Source organism: Bos mutus, chromosome 5 (assembly GCF_027580195.1).
Source record: "Bos mutus isolate GX-2022 chromosome 5, NWIPB_WYAK_1.1, whole genome shotgun sequence".
NCBI classification, from domain to species: Eukaryota; Metazoa; Chordata; class Mammalia; order Artiodactyla; family Bovidae; genus Bos; species Bos mutus.
Window position 1 is genome coordinate 74669333 of NC_091621.1, and position 22732 is coordinate 74692064.

The window sequence follows — 22732 nt, forward strand, 5'->3', positions numbered from 1 at the left end:
AGGTGGAGAGCAGCCTAGAGGTATGCATGTGAGAGAGAGTAATATCAAGATGAGATGGTTGGATAACATCACTGATTCAAGAGACATGATTTTGAACAAACTCCAGGAGATAGTGAAGAGCAGGGATGCCTGGTATGCTGCAGTTCATGGGGTTGCAGAGTTGGACACGATTTAGTAACTGAACAACAACAACAACTGGTTTTTAGATGGCATAATTGTCTTGTATGGCATATCCTTTACTGAGATATGGAGTGCTGGAAGATGGTTCCTTTTATGATGAAATTTAGTGGACTACTGTTGTAAGTTGAGTTGGAAATACCTTTGGGGTTTTATACTTGCTGTGTTAAATAGCCGGTAGAGTACATAGGTCTGGTGATCAGAGAATGATCTGAACGGCAGATATGACTTTGATGTGCACTGCTTTGTATGTGGTAGTTGAAACTGTGAGAATGTAAGAAATTAACTAAGGATATCAAGTTAAGCTAAGTGAAAGTGTGAATCACTCAGTCTGAAGATACAGAAAAGATAAAGGCTAAAATTAAAAAAATACTGGCACGATGAGATGGATGATTGAATCACCACATCATTCAGATGTAAAAATATATTCATCACGTACACTCATTTTCTAAAATATTTTATTTTGTGTATCTCCCTTTCCACACTTCTGAGAATAGTGCTATAAAACACACACACACACACACAGCCCTCTGAGCTTTCTTATGATCTGAGCTCAAACTTCATGTGGTGTCTCTTAGTCAGACAAATAGAGACTTATTTTCTGCCAAGTGGATTATAGTTGACAAATCCATGGATAACTTTTCTGACAATCTTCTTTGGTTATCTCGGTAGAAGACACCCAGGCACATTTCATACTCCGGGTTTCTCGTTGATTTGAAAACCTACAGAAAGAAAGCAGATGGTTTTCTTTACATCAGCCATGAGTATATGCATATGGCCAGAGGCTTACAAGGACTTCAGAAAATGTTTTCTATTTTTTTAAATAAAGAGTAAACTCATTAAAACTATTTAAATACACAACCATATGATAGGCAAAGCAATCCTTCCCACTTTATGTTAATTTCTCAAACGTCTCTCCAGAGAAGTTAATAGTTCATTTTTGTTGTTTAGTCTCTCAGTTGTGTCTGACTCTTTGTGACCATATAGACCATAACCTGCCAGACTCCTCTGTCCATGGCAAGAATACTGGAGTAGGTTGCCATTTCATTCTCCAGGGGGTCTTCCTGACCCAGGGATTGAACCTGCATCTCTTGCATTGCAGGCAGATTCTTTACCACTGAGCCACAAGGGAAGCCCTGATAGTTCATTAAAGAGAGCTAAAACATCACCTCTGACTTTTTTTTAGTCCATTCTGAGCAGTGTGTGGGATCCTAGTTCCCCGTGATAGGAGATGGGTTTGAATCCATGCCGCCTGAATTGGGAATGCGGAGTCTTAACCACTGGAACGTCAGGGAAGTCCCTCAGCTCTGACACTTTTATTGCTTAAAAATTGATCACTGTAAGAAGTGAGCAGAAAGTTATGCTCTGTAAAACAAACATGTGCACTCATAAAAGAGTTTATACTTGCTAATTTACCTTTTATATAAAAAGCTAAAATCAGGCAACAGGGCAATCCTGTTTCATACATAAGTTTTCTGAGTGGATGGAGGGAGATTTCTTTCTCAACTTTCTGTGTGAATCATTTTATAGAAATATTTATCAGACTGTAGCAGTCAAGAAATTTATACCCATTAGATCACTTCAAAGCCAATGATGTCATATGTCTCTTTCTTGTCACATACAACATGGGATTAAAAACCACAAAAAGAAAAAATGCAAAAGAAATGCAAAAGACTTACAGCTGAGGGTCAAAAGTGCTGTTGTCCAACCAGGTCCATAATTTCCCTCCAGGAGGAATCCTCAAACCAACCCAAAATGAATCATGTCTATTTTGCCATAGGAAAGTCTAAAAAGAATAGAAAATGTTGTATGAAATCAAGTGATTCTTACAGATGCAAGATAAAATACCACAGGAGCACCTTCTATGTGGCTAGCACTGCACTAGAAGCTAGGAATGAACAGGTAAGACAGGCTTCACATTTTCAAATAGATCACAGTGGAGGGGAAATCCACAGTAATGCAATGGGATAAAAGCCAAAGAAAAATTACTAAATGTCTATCGACAAATGAATGGATAAAGATGTGGCACATATATACAATGGAATATTACTCAGCCATAAAAAAGAATGAAATTTTATCATTCGTCATACAGAGTGAAGTAAGGCAGAAAGAGAAAAACAAATATCATATGTTAACACACACATATATATAAGGAATCTAAACATAAATTTTAAAAAAATCTAGATGTACCTATTTGCAAGGCAGGAATGCAGACATAGAGTAAGAACATGTGAACACAAGAAGACAGGGAGAGTGGGAAAAATTGGGAGATTGGGATATATATATATATATATTACCATGTGCAAAATAGATAGCTAGTGGGAAGCTGTTGTATAGCACAGGGAGCTCAGCTCAGTGCTCTGTGATGACCTAAAGGGGTATTATGGCAGAGTGGGAGGGAGGATCAAGAGGGAGGGAATATATGTACACCAATTATACTCCAATATAAAAACATAAACTGAGACTGCAAAGAAAAAAAGAACTATTATGGACAGTGTTAGTAGACACCAAGGCTGTGGCGTCAGGCTGCAGCTACTATTACTACTACACATCTTTGCACAGTTATTTATTCTTTTTATTTCTGCATTTTTCCAGTCACTAAAACTCTGACTATGATAATATTCATACCTATCTCAAAGAACTGTTATTGTTTTGTTAATAAGTAATATTAAACACGGCTTGGCCCATAATGAATGCTTCTTGCCTAAATAATAGTGATTATTACTGAATACAAGTATTAAACAATAATCTAGAAGCAAGAAAACACACAGGAAAAACACACAGAAAGAAAGTAGTCTCTGAGCTGATGGAGCACATATTGTTTATAAGTTTTTTTTTTCTTTTATAATGCCTTTAATAAACTGATTTTATAAGTATTAGGTGATACCTTATGTGACTATTATTCCATAGATATTTCCTGCATATGGTGATAAGAGTGTACATTACTGGAAAGATTTAGCTTCATCTCTATTAATCACAAAGTTTTATTGGGGTTACTGTTGAATGGTTAATAATGTAAGAACCTTTCTCTCTCTATATATATAAGGTAATTAAATAGCTAGCCAGTTGAAATAATCACTGTAGCATTAAAGCACTCATAGGATTGTCTGGAAAAAACTGCTTTGCAGCTAACAAAATATAGCCAGATATTTTTGTATGCTTATTATGTAAGTACTTTTTTTTTTTTTAATTTAATTTAATTTTTTTTTTTTTTTTTAAATTTTATTTTATTTTTAAACTTTACATAATTGTATTAGTTTTTTTTTTTAATTGGAGGACAATTGCTTTACAATATTGTGTTGGTTTCTGCTATACATCAACATGAATCACCCATAGGTATACATGTGTCCCCTCCCTCTTTAATCTCCCTCCCACCTCCCATCCTATCCCACCTCTCTAGGTTGTCAAAGAACACCTGATTTGAGCTCCTTGCATCAGATATAGCAAATTTCCACTGGATGTGGTAATTTATGTGTTTGCATGCTACTCTCTCAATTCCTCTCACCCTCTCCTTTCCCGACTATGTCCACCAGTCTGTTCTGTATGTCTGCATCTCCATTGCTGAAAATAGGATCATCAGTACCATCTTTCTATATTCCATATATATGCATTAATATATGACATTTGTTTTTCTCCTTCTGACTTACTTCACTTTGTAAAACAGGCTCTAGGTCCATCCACCTTGTTAGAACTGACTCAAATGTATTATATTTATGGCTGAGTAATATTCCATTGTATATATTTACCATAACTTCTTTATCCATTCATATATTGATGGACATCTAGGTTGCTTCCATATCTTGCTGCTGCTGCTGCTGCCGCTAAGTCAATTCAGTCGTGTCCCACTCTGTGCGACCCCATAGACGGCCTTCCACCAGGCTCCCCCGTCCCTGGGATTCTCCAGGCAAGAACACTGGAAATGGGTTGCCATTTCCTTCTCCAATGCATGAAGTGAAAAGTGAAAATGAAAGTGAAGTTGCTCAGTCATGTCCGACTCTTAGCGACCTCATGGACTGCAGCCTACCAGGCTCCTCTGTCCACGGGATTTTCCAGGCAAGAGTTCTAGAGTGGAGTGCCATTGCCTTCTCCTTCCATATCTTAGCTATTGTAAATTGTGCTGCAGCAAACATTGAGGTACATGCGTCTCTTTCAATTATGGTTTTCTCAGCGTATATGCCCAGTAGTGGGATTGTTGGGTTATATGATAGTTTTATTCCTAGTTTTTTAAAGGAATCTTCATACTGTTCTCCACAGTGGCTGTATCAATTAACATTTCCACCAACATTGCAAGTGCATTCCCTTTTCTCCATACCCTCTCCAGCATTTATTGTTTATAGAGATTTTGATGATGGCCATTCTGACCCATGTGAGTTGATACCTTATTGTAGTTTTGATTTGCATTTTTCTAATGATGAGCGATGCTGAGCACCTCTTCATGTGTTTATTAGCCATCTGTATGTCTTTGAAGAAATGTCTGATTAGGTCCTCTGCCCATTTTTTTTTGTTTGTTTGTTTGGGCTGTTTGTTTTCCTGATATTGAGCTGCATGAGCTGCTTATATATCCTGGAGATTAATCCTTTGTCAGCTTTTTCCTTTGCAATTATTTTCTCCTATTCTGAGGGTTGTCTTTTAATCTTGTTTCTTTTGCTGTACAAAAGCTTTTAAGTTTAATTAAGTCCCATTTGTTTATTTTTGTTTTTATGGCCATTACTCTAGGAGGTGGGTAATATCTCCTTTTTGTACAATAACATAACCCCTGAGACAAAGTATATGGCTGTCCATAATGTGCTAAGTTGCTGAAGTTTTGTCCCACTCTTTGTGACCCTGTGGACTGACTGTAGCCTGCAAGACTTCTCTGTCCATGGGATTTCCAAGGCAAGAATACTGGAGTGGGTCGCCATTTCCTCCTCCAGGAGGTCTTCCCAGCCCAGGGATCAACCCTGTGTCTCTTGTGTCTCCTGCATTGGAAGGTAGATTCTTTACCACGGCCCAATTCACATGTATGCCATGCCGTGCTCAGTTGCTTCACATGTATAATTGACCCCTATTACAGGCTTCAGGAGCCAGAGGATAGAATATTATGGCCTCAACTGTGTCTCTTCAAAATGTATGCATTTGAAGCTCTAACCCCCCATGCTTCAAAATGTGACTGCCTTTGGAGACACAGCTTTTAGAGACAGTGACTAAGCAGAAATGAGGCTGTTAGGGTAGATCTTAATCCAATCTGATTACTGTCCTTATAAGAAGCAGAAATCTGGACATACAGAGAGACACAGATGCATGCATACAGAGGAAAGACCGTGTGAAGACAGAGCAAGCAGGTGGCCATCTAGAAACTAAGGAGAGAGGCCTTGTAAGGAACCAAATCCGCCAACACCTTGATCTTGAACGTATAGCCTTCAGAGCTGTGAGTAATAAATTTCTGATGCTTAAGCCGTCAAGTCTGTGGTACTTTGTTATGTTAGCTCTGACAAACTCATACAACCCCTTTGGGTGCTTGCGTGCTAAGTCCCTTCAGTTGTGTCTGACTCTTTGTAACCCCGTGGACTGTAGCCACCCAGCTCCTCTATCCATAGCATTCTCCAGGCAAGAATCCTGGAGGGGTTGCCATGCCCTCCTCCAGGGGATCTTCTTGACCCAAGGATCAAACTTGCATGTCCTGCATTGGCAGGCAGGTTCTTTACCACAAGCACCACCTGGAAAGCCTTACAGCCCCTTTATTATTCTGTTGGTGGCTCAGATGGTAAAGAAACTGCTTGCAATGTGGGACATCTGGGCTCAATTCCTGGGTAGAAACAGACAATAAATCAATGCATGGAGAAACAGTGCAATGAAAGACTTCCCTAAAAACCTTATCTGTTTCCTGCTCATCATCAAATGGAAAAAGGCAGAAATGCAGAAAAGATGTGTTTCCTGGGCAACAAGAAACCTAACCAATCACTTAATAATGAACTGAAACTCCACTTTAAAGACCTAGGAGGAACTGTGTGTTCATTTCCAAATACAAAGCTATGTAACTCAGTCTCTTTTTATTAGATGCTTTCTTATTATTATGTCCTAAAAAGTGGCTCTGCTTCAGCAGATACTTGCCAGTTTTTAATTTATCCATGACTTCTCACCCTACCCCACTCCCATATACCTCCTAACATCAGCTGTCTTTTTCATCACTTCTCTGGGGTTCAGTGTGCAGTGAGCAATTTTTGTGTCAGAAATCCCCTGTCATAATGAATAGATTTAACAAACTCAACTTACGTAAAGCTACCTGTGTACTCTTCATATATCTGTAAAAAGATGTCCCTAATTGATTATGTAGTGTAAGAATAGTTGAAGATAGACCAGAAAGACTATCCATGAGTTAATTATCCTGCCTATGTAGAACAGTGATCACTGAAGAAAACTGATTAGTTGTTACTAGCCAGTTTAACTTATTCAAAGCCTCTGTTATTTTATTGCATACTAAACTAGTGAATTAGTTGAAGAAGGCAATGGCACCCCACTCCAGTACTCTTGCCTGGAAAATCCCATGGACGGAGGAGCCTGGTAGGCTGCAGTCCATGGGGTCGCTAAGAGTCGGACACGACTGAGCGACTTCACTTTATTAGGTCCTTTCAAGTTGATACCTTCTTCCCCTTTTTTGTCTTAAGCTGACTTCTAAGAGAAGAAAAAAGTCTCTTTTTTAGTTCTTCACCCATTCTGGATTTGGTTCATATTCAAACCAATTTGGACTGGATCTGACAAAGAGTTTTACAGTTTGATATTTGGGGTCACATTGGTTACACTGAAGATAACTTACTTCCCATTTTGATTTTCTTGTTTTTGTGGATTTCTATGAAACTCAGAGGAATTTTTTCTTCCCCCTACAAAAGTTTCAACAGCTGCCTTTATATAAACCCTCCAGACTTAACCAGGTTTGTAAAGCACTGTTCATCACTGAGTTTTCTGAAGCTGAGCCTTTGACATCGTTTCTAATTTCAACATACTAATTCTTATGCTAAGAATCCTTATTTGATGTTTGCCAACTAATATCTATACTGGTCTTATTTAGGTTTAGTGTCCAACCTTCGTGTAAGAAATTTCAATTTAAATTAAGCCAGAGTTAGAAAAATATTTGTTTTCTTCAACAAAAAACAAAGCTTAATAAGAAGGGTATACTCTATTTCCTTTCTCTGAACATCATTTTTAATTTCAGCTGCCATGCTGTCTGACTACAAACTTTGTGAGCAATGATGGATTAAATATGGGAGATGAGAGTGATGTCATACATTTAAAATGCAATCTGGGAAATGGATACCTTATAGAGAAGAACTTAGGTATATACTACTAAAAGGATTTCTTCTATCCCTAGCTAAGTGAATGTGAAAGTAAAAGTTGCTCAGTCGTGTTTGACTCTTTGCGACCCCATGGGCTATATAGTCCATGGAATTCTCCAGGCCAGAATACTGGAGTGGGTAGCCTTTCCTTTTTCCAGGGGATCTTCTCAACCCAGGGATCAAACCCAGGTCTCCCGCATCGCAGGCAGATTCTTTACCAGCTGAGCCACAAAGGAAGCAAAAGAAGACTAAAATAATAATATAGTTTCAGTGATTCATTCAACCAAGAATTGTGCAGTTAATATCAATGAGGTTTAAATTTTTTTCACCGAAATTTTCAAATTTGTAGCACAAAGAACTACTGCAGTTGTGAAGGATGCTATAATCTTAAAATTTTATACCTCACCGTATCAGTGAAGTCTCGGACCACCATGAGATGTGATTTTTTCGTGACACAGTCATTTTTACTTTCGTTCCAAGATTTATTTTCATGTTCAGCAACCCAGTAGCATTTCCCCCCATGTAGCTTCCAATCTTTGGTGGGGCATGATGTATGAACAGTGGAAGAATTGAAAGAAACTGGAAGGAAAAAGGATAAATAATTAAAAGAAACATGAGAATGCATCCCTAATATTGCATAATAATTAATGCCTCTCAAAAGTTGTTAAATTATGGCCTAAGCTTCTTTGACAAAAGTATGTGCTTTTCTCAGGATGGATTTTGAAACAAATAAAACCTAACAGAATTTCAATTGTATTTTTTTTCTTTCTCTCTTTTCTTCTTACTCCCATTTAATTTATTCTCTTTAAAATATGTTATGTTTTCTATGAGCTAGGCAATGCACAGACACTAGGATAAAGCGATCAACATCCAAACTTCAGGAAGATAAAAATTTGGGAGGAAAAGTAGAAATTAGAGATTTCAACTAGTGATTTCAACAATGAACCAGACATTTTGAGAATTATGTATCACTATAATTTTGAGAATGATAAAATCATGAGAAGAATTTTTATTGGGCAAAATTTGTATGATAGGTGATCTCTAAAACTCAGATAGATTGATCTTCCTATGTATAAAAGGGTCTGGACAGAATTTAAAGCAATTTTATTCAACACCATGTTACCACCTCTATCAAGGGTAGAAGGAGGACAATGTGCTTTTGTGTTGGGAATAATGTCCCAGAAAATTTGCTATCATAGTCTCACTAGTTTAAAAAAATTAAAGTTTTTGGAATGAGGTTGAGGAGACTTGGAAAAATTAAAATCCATTTTAAAGTTTTAATGAGTTCCCAGAAGCTGAAATTACTCTATAACATGGACTGGTAAGTCTTTCTAATAACATTATATATGCAGGTTCAAAAAAAGAAAGGAATATAGTTTTTCAATATAGAATAAAAACTTAAATCAACAGATTAAAAATAATAAAGGAAACACAAAGAAAAAGAAAACAGAAAAGCTAAATAATTGAGTGTTTTCTTGACTTTTAAAAATATATAAATATGTGAAAGATAAAAACGCATAAAATAATCATTTATAACATTTTTCATGTAGTGCCATTAAAAAACTGATAAAAAGCTATGTGGTGTGATCATGAATTTTAGGAAAGAAAATATTTTTTACCATATTGTACACCTGCACATGTCCCAGTAGAAATAAAAATACTAATAAAATGATTTCAACATAGTACCTTTAAATTCATTTAAAACACATACAAGTTTATTTTTCTCATTTGTCTTCAGTCTTTAAATAGTTTTGTCAAGAACTGTAATAGGCCCATGAAAAACAATGGTCTAAACCATGCCTCTGTAGGGGTAGAGGAATTTCCCCTTTATTCAGATATACCCAAGTAAAATACATGCTACTGTCCATACTTGCTTATTCAGGAATTCAGTTCAGTTCAGTTCAGTTCAGTCACTCAGTCATTTCCGACTCTGTGACCCCATGGACGGCAGCACACCAGGCTTCCTGTCCATCACCAACACCAGGAGTTTACTCAAACTCGTGTCCATTGAATCAATGATGTCATCCAACCATCTCATCCTCTGTTGTCCCCTTCTCCTGCCTTCAATCTTTCCCAGCATCAGGGTCTTTTATAGTTAGTCAGTTCTTCACATCAGGTGGCCAACATATTGGAGTTTCAGCTTCAGCATCAGTCCTTCCAATGAATATTCAGGACTGATTTTCTTTAGGATAGACTGGTTGGATCTTGCAGTGCAAGGGTCTCTCAAGAGTCTTCTCCAACCCCACCGTTCAAAAGCATTAATTCTTTGGTGCTCAGCTTTCTTTATGGTCCAACTCTCACATCCATACATGACTACTGGAAAAACCATAGCTTTGACTAGATGGATCTTTGATGGCAAAGTAATGTCTCTGCTTTTTAATACACTCTCTAGATTGGCCATAACTTTTCTTCCAAGGAGCAAGCGTCTTTTAATTTCAGGGCTGCAGTGACCATCTGCAGTGATTTTGGAGCCCCCCAAAATAAAAAGTCAGCCACTGTTTCCACTGTTTCCCTATCTATTTGCCATGAAATGATGGGACGGGATGCCATGATCTTAGTTTTCTGAACGTTGAGCTTTAAGACAACTTTTTCACTCTCCTCTTTCATTTTCATCAAAAGACTTTTAGGTTTTCTTCACTTTCTGCTATAAGGGTGGTGTCATCTGCATATCTGAGGCTATTGATATTTCTCCCGGCAATCTTGATTCCAGCTTGTGCTTCATCAGCCTGGCATTTCTCATGATGCACTCTGCATATAAGTTAAATAAGTAGGCTGACAATATACAGCCTTGATGTACTCCTTTCCTGATTTGGAACCAGTCTGTTGTTCCAACAGAAACTTGGATTAAAGATTTACTGCGCATGGCCCCGCCCATCAGAACAAGACTCAGTTTCCCCCTCAGTCAGTCTCTCCCATCAGGAAGCTTCCATAAACCTCTTATCCTTCTCCATCAGAGGACAGACAGAATGAAAACCACAATCACAGAAGACTAACCAATCTGATCATATGGACCACAGCCTTGTCTAACTCAGTGAAACTATGAGCCATGCGTGTAGGGCCACGCAACACGGACGGGTGATGGTGGAGAGTCCTGACAAAATGTGATCCACTGGAGAAAGGAATGGCAAACCACTTCAGTATTCTTTCCTTGAGAGTCCCATGAACAGTATGAAAAGGCAAAAAGACAGGACGCTGAAAGATGAACTCCCCAGGTCAGTAGGTGCCCAATAAGTTACTGGAGATCAGTGGACAAATAACTCCAGACAGTATGGAGAGACAGAGCCAAAGCAAAAACAACATCCAGTTGTAGATGTGACTGGTGATAGAAGCAAGGTCTGATGCTGTAAAGAGCAATATTGCATAAGATCCTGGAATGTTAGGTTCATGAATCAAGGCAAATTGGAAGTGATCAAACAGGAGATGGCAAGAGTGAACATCGACATTTTGGGAATCAGCAAACTAAAATGGACTGGAATGGGTGAATTTAACTCAGATGACCATTATATCTACTACTGTGGGCAAGAATCCCTGACAAGAAATGGAGTAGCCATCATAGTCAACTCAAGAATTAGGCAATATAAAATAACATTACCTATTGAGTTGTTTGCTTCAGATTTACTTTGCTCAGTACAATATTTCTTCTTTAATTCATTATCCACTTCAGTTTGTCTTGCAGATTTGAACTGAATAACTAGTGAAAGAAGACACATCTTTTCTTAATTAAACATAAAGCAGAAAACAGTTAGGTTGTAGTGACTCAGTGAAGTTGATTAATGTGGAAACTCCAGAGAAATTAAAGTGATTAAAATTTATGGGAAAAAATTCCTTTTCCCAAGATTGGACCTTCTTTTGCACATACTCATGTTAATTTTATTAATATCAAATTTAGGGGAATTGGTAAAATATGATCTGGGACCAGAAGGAAACTCACTTGATTTTTTTTCTGGAGTTTTCATATTTATTTTAATAAACACAAAATAACCAGCTTTGAATGTAAGCTTCATTTGGATAGTTTGTGTTTGGTAAATTCCTATTAACTGTACCAAGTGTCACCTGATTCATGGAAAGAGCTTTCTGTGTTTTGATTTCAGTTCATGATTCTGTTCCTTTTGAGGTTGTTAAAGTCTACATATGGAAGGACAGGGTGAGCCCAGAGTACTTTTCTATCATGAGAAAGACATTTGTCTTTCTGATGGCCATTTCACTGAAATTACTTTTGGTTATTTATAATCTCACAATAGTGTGTATTAATCAGTTAAATCTTTAAAATTTATCATAGTAACAAATCTGTTACTAACAAACTACTGTTTTGATAACAAGCAAATCTATTAACCTATACCAAAAAGAAACATAACAGAGAGGGTATTTTTTTTTTTAATGGCCATGCCCCATGGCATGTGGGATATTAGTTCCCTGACCAGGGATCAAACCTGGACCCTCTGCAGTGGAAATGCAGAGTTGTTTTAACCACTGGACTGCCAGGGAAATCCCAGCAGAGGTGTTGAATGTTAAGTATTTTTTGCTTCATCCCTTCAATGTTAAAGTCCCAATTTGGCCACTGACTAGTTATATTAAACTACTCAAACCACTTATCACTCTGGGCTTTACACTGTTCACCTCAACTGGAGGCTTGACCTTGTTGATTTCTAGGGCCCTGTCCAGTTCTAGAATTCTGACTCTGCTCATTGACCTCTAGTACCTAATGACATACATAATTACTAATATCATTCACAAGGACAATACAGGCAGATATTGCCTTGATCTGTTCTAGGGTTTGGTTGAATCTGGAAACCTGAATTCCTTAGAGTATACATCATCTGGAAGTTTTTCTCCAAGCATTTACTTAATAAACAATTAAAATAATTGCCATATAAAGTTGGACTATATTTCACTATATCCACAGCATATGAGTATAATTTTTAAGTGCCTGAGTGAATTGATTGGTTTTAGACAAAATTTTCACCCATGGATGCAAGATTGAGGATGCCCCTGAGTAGATAATGGGACTTCCCTTGTGGCTCAGCTGGTAAAGAATCTGCCTGCAATGTAGGAGGCCCAGTTCAATTCCTGGGTTGGGAAGATCCCCTGGAGAAGGGAAAGGCTACCCACTCCAGTATTCTGGCCTGGAGAATTCCACAGACTGTATAGTCTATGGGGTCACAAAGAGTTGGATACGACAGAGTGACTTTCACTTCACTTTCAGGATGCCATGATTTTCTTTTTCTTTTTTCTTTTAGGATGCCATGATTTTAGTAAGCTTGAATAAGATCTTGAATAAGCTTAAACAGAAATATGCTTCATAGTTTAGTTTGCTTTCACAGAACATGGTTCAGAGAAGCTGATTTTGATCATAAAATATAAATCTAGCCTCCTTCATATATCAATGAAATGAATCCATAATATATGTAATATCACATGATGAAGTTCTATGGAAAATCTCTAATTTTATTTGTGTACCAAATTTCCTGCTTTTTGTGAAATTGTACTGAATTGTGTAGAAACCACTTTAACAGCAAACACAATTACAACAGGTCATGATAAAATAATACTTTGGGGTAAATAAAGGTTATTGGTAATTACTTACCAAGCATGCTCAGCACAATTACTATTACAAGAAGAATGATAATCATTGCACACCCAACTTTCAGGAAAATTCCGTGGTGGTGAGAATCTATAAAATTGGATAAATTTCACTAGTAAGCCCAGTTAAGTAATTCCTTAGGTGGTAAGGAAGGGATGAATAAACTTTGTCGGTTATGCTCTTGAGTTACTTTCCTTTGAAATATGTAGACCTAAATTCCTCTTACATACAAATTTGGTCCCCTGATTTGTGAAGAAGGGGGAATTTATAAAACTGAATGAATATATTTTTTTCCTTTTGATTCACCATTCATAATCTTAACTTATGATTTACTCTCTGCATTCCTACGTTTTTATATAAGACTGACATTCTCAAGATTCTCTAATAAACTTTCTGACAGCCCTCACTTATTTGAGTTGATCCATTCTTTTATGTCTCTTTTATGCATTCTTATACAATAAACCTATTTCCTGTTATATGTAATTGCAATTTCATAAAATTATACATTTTAAAATAAAAGTAATTTTAGGGATAATCTTGTCCAACATTTGAATGTTAAAATGGGGATTTTTAAGTCCACAAAACACAGTTACTTGATAGTAGAGTTGAGATCATAGCTCAGGTTTCTTGACTACCAAATTAGACCTTTGTTCACTATCCATTCTATCTCTTGTAATCAGATAAATAAGTCATAAAAAGAAAATGACATTTTTAGCTCTGGGCTGATTGATGACTAAAACCAAGAGGCTCTTATCCAAAATAGTTACAGTATATCAATTCCACTACATATGTGATATATACACATCTACATGGGGCTTCCCTGGTGGCTCAGGCAGTAAAATGTCTGCCTACAGTGTGGGAGACCCAGGTTCAATCCCTGGATAGGGAAGATTCCCTGGAGAAGGGAATGGCTGCCCACTCCACCATTCTTGCCTGGAGAATTCCATGGATAGGGGAGCCTGGTGGGCTACAGTCCATGAGGTTGCAAAGAGTCAGACACAACTGATACTTTCACAAACTGAGAGCCTACTATAACTGATGTGAAAATACAACCAATTACAAAATCAAATGTCAAGAATGATTAACATGAATGCTTATTTAGTAGAATACTATTAGAGAGTGCTTGTTCAAATTATTATTAAGTAAAACATCTTTAATGAGAATTTATTAAATTCTCAAAACACTAAAAGAAGTCCATGCATTTTCTTTTATCAGGCAAAACGATGCAAATTGTGCCTGACTAGGCAATAGTGAGAAGAATGTGATAATATCCCAACACACATTTCTAGGGTGAAGAACTGAGATTTCAGACCTAAAAAGTTGGAGAATAAATCATCAGAGTTCATGAATGGAACTAATACAAGGAGTACTATATCATTCCTTTAGGCCCCTGAAGTAAAGTTTAAGAAAATCATGAATTTCTGAGTTTTAGTCCAGAATATTCTTAATTGTATTACCTTTTCTCACTGATATTTCACTCAGTTTCATGGGGGTACCCTCTTGTTTTATATCTTGGAGAACCAATGAAACTATAATATTTAAAATATTTAAAATAAATGAGATCCATTTATTTAAAATCCATTTATACATTCATCTGCCTACCAAGCATCTATTCATTGCCTACCAAGGACTTAGTACTGTGCGAGGCAGTGGAAATACAAAGATTAAGAGATTAGGGAGAGCGTTTCAACAGACATGAAGCTCTGAAATAGGAAGGACTATGATAATTCTAAAGAGGAAAGAGAAAGTCAACAACCAGATTTAAACAAGTGAAATTTAGCAACTTCGAAGAGAAAGCTTGGGGACAATTGTGTAGGGCTCTGTGGGACATTACAATCCAATGTAGCAAATCTGGATTGTACTTTGGATTGTAGCATCTTTCTTTCCCTCTTGAATATGACACATGGGAACAGAAGTTGCATTTATCCACAACAGAGATATGCAGTGAAAGAGTAATAAAATATTTGACTTCTAGTCATGACTATAGGTAGGTAATTTAATTTTTATGCATTCATATTTCCTCATTTTTAACATCACAATAAAATTGGACTAGATAACATTAAAGACATTGTCCCCAAATCTCTTTTCCTTGTTCTATTCTTTTTTAAATTAATTTTTATTGGAATATAGCTGACTTGTGTGCTTAGTCACTTAGTTGTGTCCAACCCTTCATGACCCTTTGGACTGTAGCCTGCCAGGCTCCTCTGTCCATGGGATTCTCCATGCAAGAATACTGGAGTGGGTTGCCATTGCCTTCTCCAGGGGATCTTCCCAACCCAAGGATCGAACCCAGGTCTCCTGCATTGGCAGGCTGATTCTTTGCCACTGAGCCACCAGGGAAGTCCATTTTATAAATTTGTATGTCAATCTCAATCTCCCAATTTATCCCTCCCTTCTTTTCCCCTTGGTAACCATAAATTTGTTTACTAAGTCTGTGACTCTGTATCTGTTTTGTAACTGGGTTCATTTGTACCATTTTCTTTCCTTTTTTTTTTTTTTTTTGACCAGGATAAAAGTAATGTTCTCTCCATGAATAGACGAAATTAAATCCTGGCATGCAGAATCAAAAATCTTGAGCTTGTAGCTTAAAGTGAGTTAAAACAATCTCTAGAAAAATGGACCAGTTATATGAGATTTGTGGGAAATGGAAGAATAAGAATACAGGTTTCGTCCATATTACTTCTCAAACTAAGTTCCATTAGCTCACATAAAATGAAAGCTCCCAGTCTATCAAGAAAAGAAAGCAGATAAGCCCATATTGAGCAAGTCGTGCTGTGCTGTGTTAAGTCACTTCAGTCATGTCTGACTCTTTATGGCACTATGGATTGTAGCCCACCAGATTCCTCTGTCTATGGGATTCTCTAGACAGGAATACTGGAGTGGTTTGCCATGCCCTCCTCTAGGAGATCTGCCTGACCCAGGGACCAAACCCACATCTCTTACATCCCCTGCATTGGCAGGTGGGTTCTTTACCACTAACACCACCTGGGAAGCCCCATTGAGCAAGTTAGAGAGAGACCATTTAAACACAGGAAATTTCTTTCAACTGGAGAAAACCATACATGAGATCCACTTGAAAACTGCAAGCTTAAAAATATGAAAGAAGAAATGGATACTTGGGAATAACTGGAAAGCAAGACATCAATTTTATTCCACAAGGACAAGCTTGTGGAGACTTTAAACATTTTATGTAACTTTAACAATACAAAAATTCTTACCCTAGAGGAGATAATATAAATGCAACATGGAATTTTCCCTAAAGCTTCATTTGTATAGAATGTATGTAGAACATACACTGGATTTGAAAAAGCTATTGGTTTTTAGGTGATTTGTGATTAAGGTACAATCTTATCTTTAGCTGTATGCCTATCTACTTGTGCTTCAAAAATATTCTATTACTCAGATAATCATTAATTCTAAACTTCAGGAATAAGATATTAACATTTTATATCTTTTTATTTTAGTTTAACATTTTTATCCTACCGATACACAACTTCCAAAAGGCTAAATAACAATGTGAATAATTGTCAGGGATATTTTCCTCAGTGTGAATGAGTTTATCATGTTATTTTCAGATTTGGATGAGTAAAATTATAGAGCAGAAAGAGGTTATGAGTATCAATGTCACCACAGGAATATAATAAATGTCCACCACAAGAAATATAAGGAATAGAGTTCATGGAAACCAAAAGCAAAGGTCTACATATTAAGACTAAAGTTACAATTAACTTATGAACACTTTGTGTCATTAAAATCCTTCACTTTTACCCTGGCATTCAGTAGATTTTGCTTTGCATCCAGTCTCCTATTTCCAGTAAATCTCCTGGAGAAGGAAGTGGCAACCAACTCCAGGATTCTTGCCTAGAGAATCCCACAGACAGAGGAGACTGGTGGGCTACAGTCCATAGGGTCGCAAAGAGTTGGACACGACAAAATGACTTAGCACATTTCCAGTAAGACAGATGTAAACACAGGACAGAAACAAGGGAGATTTAAAGTAAAACATTAATTTTAACAGGAGTTCTAGATTCAGCTTACCAGATTTCTGGAGTGAAGATGAATGTTCTGAAGATGTATGTTTGATATCAGCATAGACTATCTCTCCAGCCATTGCAGAAATTAAAAAGAATCCTATATTTTTGCAAACCTCCTGTAAATGAGATATATTGAGACAGATAATTTCCTTCCTCTCTCCCAAGTTTGGTAGATTCCCTCAATGAATAAAAAATAAAAACAATGTGCTCAGCCTTATCAATCAAGGCAATAGGTTATTGGACACTTGCATGATCTGAAAGAAAACTACTCTCCATGCAGTAGTTTCTTGCACTTCAGTTAGTTTTCTGCCCTCAGTTGGAATGATTTTGAACTTCAATAGTACCACAGAAGAGATTGCATCACTTTCTTCTATAAACCACTTCCTCTTTTAGATCAGACATATTTTCAGGCAGAAACCCTTTGACCTTCTAGCATTTTCTCTAAAGTGGAATAACAACTGGGAAGGATGGACAAGAAAAAGAGGATTTTTTTTTTTAATGAAAGTAGTAGAAAGAATTGACAGAATCCTCATCTTTGAAATGCATTGTAATTACCTAGGCAATACTTTAAAATTCCTTTAAAGCTATTTCTTCTATTGTACACTTTATAATATTAACAGCAAGCTAAGTTGAAGCATATATTATGCAGAAGATTTCCAAACTGAAAAATAATCTATATGAAATAGAAATAACTCTATGTCAAAATATCTCAAGGTTCTGTCATAAAAGAAAATAAATCTTATTTTTTAAATGAAGTTCACAGAAATTTACCACTGAACGCAATGTATTAAGCATAGATTTTAATTTCTCATTTTTTCTGTGCTGTGCTCAGTCTCTCAGTTGTGTTCAACTCTTTTGGGAACCCCATGGACTGTAGCCTGTCAGGCTCCTCTGTTCATGGGATTTCCCAGGCAAAAATACTAGAGTGGGCTGCTGTTTTCTTCTCCAGGAACCACAAATTTTCGAACTGATTATAAGTCTGATTCTTGTTATTTCATTGTGGCTGATAGTGTTTACATTTTAAACACATTTTCATTCATATTGTATTCTATAAACAGAAGTTTGAAAAGTTGAATATTATAAGGCTAAATTGTTTTAGTTTCATTTTTTTCTACATTATTTGATTATATTTCCATCACAGTCTATTGTAAGCTAGATTGGAACTTTAAAAGCCTGGGCCTAAATCTTGACTTCAAAATGTAACAGTTAAACACCTTTGGACAAATTTATCTTTTCAATGCCAAAGTACTAATCTATAACAGATATAATCATATGAGAGTACTATTATATTTTTGAACATTGTAATATATAATAAAGTATATGATATAGTTTAATAAACTATAAATAAAGTATACAAATATTCCTACTTTTTCTTGTACACCACTGGCTTCCTTTGCCAGTATTTTTCTAACTTCTTCCTTATCCTTTTGTGGTACTTTACTTTTCTTCTACTTACCTCTGAAAGAGGTACCTTTGTGTTTAGAAAGAGAGACTAAAAATAGTACTGCTTAAGGAAGACTGATTATTTAACAATAGCTTGCATGCATCCTTAAGAATTTAGAAAAGTCCCTTTTTCTACCAACATTGTTAAATTGCAATGAAGAAAAATAAGATGCAACATCATGATAAAAAAATGAAGGTCTGTAATGGTTAACGTCCAAGACATAGATAATACAGTGGGTTAAGTAATTAACCACATTTTGGGGAGTTGTAAGAACAGGAAAGTGTGCAAATCAGGAATGTGAGATGGTTACAAAAGAGGAAATATGTTCTAAGATGTAAAGTGAAATTTTACATTAAAAGAAAAATAGAATCTTTAATTTCAAATACACGAAGTGAGATTAAGGTTTAAGCAAAAATGGAGGGACCAGTAGTCTCTAACTAGTAATTGATTTAAAATACCTGAGACATCTTTTATTTATCAGCACAGAAATTTGTCCAAAATAGTGAAAGGTTGTTGCTGAACCATGAAAGATGCCAGGATTCTTGGCCTCTGGAGGAGAAAGATTCAATCCAGGTCCAGAGACGAGGCTTGATTACTCAGAGCTTTTGTGTAATAAAGTCTTATTAAAATATAAAAGAGATAGAGAAAGCTTCTGACATAGGCATCAGAAGGGGGCAGAAAGAGTGCCCCCTCACTAGTGTTAGCAATGGGGTTATATACTTTTAATTAGTTATTACAGTGAATCAAAAGAATGTCTGGAGGTTGTAAAGACCTTACTAGACCCACTCTCATAATTTACATTTTAAGATAACAGGATTAGCCAGAAGGCTTTTTCCCCAGAAACTGTCTTCAAGCAGGATACATTATTATTATATAATCCTAAGGAATGTAGGGGCTTGCCTGGTGGCTCAGAGGATAAAGCATCTGCCTGCAATGCAGGAGACCCAGGTTTGATCCCTGGGTTGGGAGATCCCTTGGAGAAGGAAATGGCAACCCACTCCAGTATTCTTGCCTGGAGAATCCCATGGACGGAGGAGCCTGGTAGGCTACAGTCCATGGGGTCGCAAAGAGTCAGACACGACTGAACAGTCAACGGTATGGTAAGGAATGTAGAGGGAAAAAAACAAAATTTGTCCTTTCCTCTTCCTTGAGAATTCCAGACCTCTCTCTCCTTGAGGACCCCCAGACTTCTTATCAACCTGCCTAGGAATTGACTCTCTCAATAGAATCAAAAGATTTTTGTCAACAAACACAACGTAAATGATGTTAGAGAAATGACAGTTTTTAGTAATTTGTCTGAATAGGTTTTTATATTTGTGAACTTAAAATGTAGTTTGAAAGTTTAGATGGGTAGTCACAATTCCCCTGTATTTTAGTGGCACTTTCTGTCAGATGACACGTTGTTAAAATACACAGAATCATTCCAATTTATGTTCCTGTGCCTGGCTGGATTTATTTATATGTTGTGAGGTATACATCAAAAGAGAGAGAGATCTCCAAATATTTTCTGTTCAGGGAAACATTGAGTGTATTTCCATTAGTAGATCAATTTTCATGAAATATATATAAAGCTTATAATATTTATATAAATTTTTCACAAATTTAATATAGATAGTCTCATAAAGACAGTAAACTAATTTGCATTAAATCTGTAAAAATATACTGGAGATTGCATTAGCTAAAAATTAACATTTATTAAGATCATCATGTGTTTCAGATATTAGCTTGTTTAAACCTCACATATTGCAACAAATATAAAAAGGTAGGTGACTATTATCCTTATTTATTGATGATGAAGCAAAGTAACTTACCTAAAATCACACAGAAGGATAGGAGCTGATCAGAAATCTGAAAGATTATTTGACACCAACACATATAAACTCACTGGCTAAACTCAATGGCTTCTCTTGGAACCAGAAGCTGAGTTTCAAAAGAGTATCCTCTCCCCAGGAAGCTGAGTTTTTAGTGAGTTAGATGAACCATTTACTAACATTTAATATATGAATCAAAAAAATTATCCAGCAGAGCAAGCACGAGGTTCTACTGCAGCCTAGAAGTTCATCAGAGAGAAACTTGAAATGAGACGTGAATATCAAAGAAAAAAACTAATTTAGTTTTAGTAACAAATAAGGCTGATGAACAAATGGACCAGCCAGGCAGAAAGGTACCGTAAAGAAGTACCTTCAGGATTTATAGCAATCCTTGTCACTCCAGGGTTTCAAAGAGCTTCATAAAAATAGAATTGCGCAGTTTGTAGTCTTTTATTTTGAGCTGCTCTACTCATCAGATTTTCAGTCCTTATTTGTGCTGTCACAGATACAGAGCATCATAGTACAGTTGTACCACAACTGACCTGTTTTATAGCTGATGGACATCTGTGTTGTTTCCAGTTCAGGGCTGTGATGAATAAAATTGCTGTGAATTTTTTTTGCACCATTCTTCATATGCATACCACTTTTATTTTTGTTAGCAAATAAGTCAAATTTCTGGATCCTGAGCTACCTGCATGTTCAGTTTTAGTAGACATTGTCAAACCGAGGGTGTCCTCCTCAATTTACACTGCCTTTAGAAGTTTTTCTTTTTTCCAACTAAAACAAATTCTCACTAACATTTGGTATTCTCTTTTTATTCTTGTTCATGTTTTAATTTAAATTTTGATACTGTAGTAGATGTACAGTCACTCCTTTTAGTTTTCATGTCATTTCTCTGATGACAATTTTGAGGGTTTTGATAAAGCTGATGTGACATTTTGATGTCTATTTTTTGTGCAACTCCCTTTCAAGTCTTTTGCCCCTTTAAAAATTTGCATTTTATTGTCTATCTTTTTCTTATTGCTTTTTCTTTTTTTTAAGCTGTAATCTCAGTCTTTGTTAAGAGAATCTGGGCGGCTATGGACACAGCTTCATCACTCACACAGACAGCTAAAAACTTCCCTTGGCCTTCAATTCCGATTGGTACAGCATCTCAAGATCAGTCAGAGGTGAGAGTTTTGGGCTTTTTGAAATCATTCCTGGACATTCATACTCTAAATGTGCATGACCTTCCAGATTGCTAGGAATAGGTTTAAAGTCCACTTTTCAAAATCCACATGCAACAGCACAAATAAGTATCAAAAATTTACCAATGAGCAAAATTTTTCCTTTTAAATTTTGGTCAGCTTTTTGTCTCCACGGATGGTATTGCTGCTTTAGAAAATGAAGCAGTTGTCACTGATGTTTTTGACAGACACCTAAGCAAAGTTATAGCTGGACATGGAACAACAGACTGGTTCCAAATAGGAAAAGGAGTACGTCAAGGCTGTATATTGTCACCCTGCTGATTTAACTTATATGCAGAGTACATCATGAGAAACGCTGGACTGGAAGAAACACAAGCTGGAATCAAGATTGCCAGGAGAAATATCAATAACCTCAGATATACAGATGACACCACCCTTATGGCAGAAAGTGAAGAGGAACTAAAAAGCCTCTTGACGAAGGTGAAAGTGGAGAGTGAAAAAGTTGGCTTAAAGCTCAACATTCAGAAAATGAAGATCATGGCATCCGGTCCCATCACTTCATGGGAAATAGATGGGGAAACAGTGTCAGACTTTATTTCTCTGGGCTCCAAAATCACTGCAGATGGTGACTGCAGCCATGAAATTAAAAGATGCTTACTCCTTGGAAGGAAAGTTATGACCAACCTACATAGCATATTCAAAAGCAGAGACATTACTTTGCCAACAAAGGTTCGTCTAGTCAAGGCTATGGTTTTTCCTGTGGTCATATATAGATGTGAGAGTTGGACTGTGAAGAAGGCTGAGCGCCGAAGAATTGATGCTTTTGAACTGTGGTGTTGGAGAAGACTCTTGAGAGTCCCTTGGACTGCAAGGAGATCCAACCAGTCCATTCTGAAGGAGATCAGCCCTGGGATTTCTTTGGAAGGAATGATGCTAAAGCTGAAACTCCAGGACTTTGGCCACCTCATGTGAAGAGTTGACTCATTGGAAAAGACTCTGATGCTGGGAGGGATTGGGGGCAAGAGGAGAAGGGGACGACAGAGGATGAGATGGCTGGATGGCATCACTGACTCGATGGACGTGAGTCTGAGTGAACTCCGGGAGTTGGTGATGGACAGGGAGTCCTGGCGTGCTGCAATTCATGGGGTCACAAAGAGTCGGACACAACTGAGCGACTGATCTGATCTG

General features: G+C 36.8%; 1 protein-coding gene across 3 annotated transcripts; it reads right to left on the bottom strand.

The window, feature by feature from the left end:
- Positions 1-625: 625 nt before the first annotated feature.
- Positions 626-17406, bottom strand: LOC102279619 (killer cell lectin-like receptor subfamily F member 1). 3 transcript variants are annotated; one of them, XR_011464129.1, is made up of 6 exons: positions 17107-17406; positions 13072-13158; positions 11080-11178; positions 7889-8066; positions 1857-1963; positions 626-899 (listed from the first exon to the last, which is right to left on the bottom strand). XR_011464129.1 is itself a non-coding variant. In XM_005909449.2 (6 exons), exons 1-6 carry the CDS (start codon positions 17177-17179, stop codon positions 791-793), a joined length of 648 nt encoding a protein of 215 aa, XP_005909511.2. In that variant the 5' UTR covers positions 17180-17406; the 3' UTR covers positions 626-790. The 3 variants fall into 3 exon arrangements, 2 of the variants coding, with proteins under 2 accessions (XP_005909511.2, XP_070226121.1); XM_005909449.2 differs by having other exon boundaries at positions 7894-8066; XM_070370020.1 differs by lacking the exon at positions 13072-13158 and having other exon boundaries at positions 7894-8066.
- Positions 17407-22732: the final 5326 nt, after the last annotated feature.

What these genes read in the sequence shown, in the direction of transcription:
- LOC102279619 (XM_005909449.2), bottom strand. Translation starts at nt 17,179, where the DNA reads ATGGCTGGAGAGATAGTCTATGCTGATATCAAACATACATCTTCAGAA. An exon ending in AATTGTGCTGAGCATGCTTG is followed by an intron (nt 11,179 to 13,071) that starts GTAAGTAATTAC and finishes TTCTTTCACTAG; the next exon opens with TTATTCAGTTCAAATCTGCA. An exon ending in TGAAGCAAACAACTCAATAG is followed by an intron (nt 8,067 to 11,079) that starts GTAATGTTATTT and finishes TTTTCCTTCCAG; the next exon opens with TTTCTTTCAATTCTTCCACT.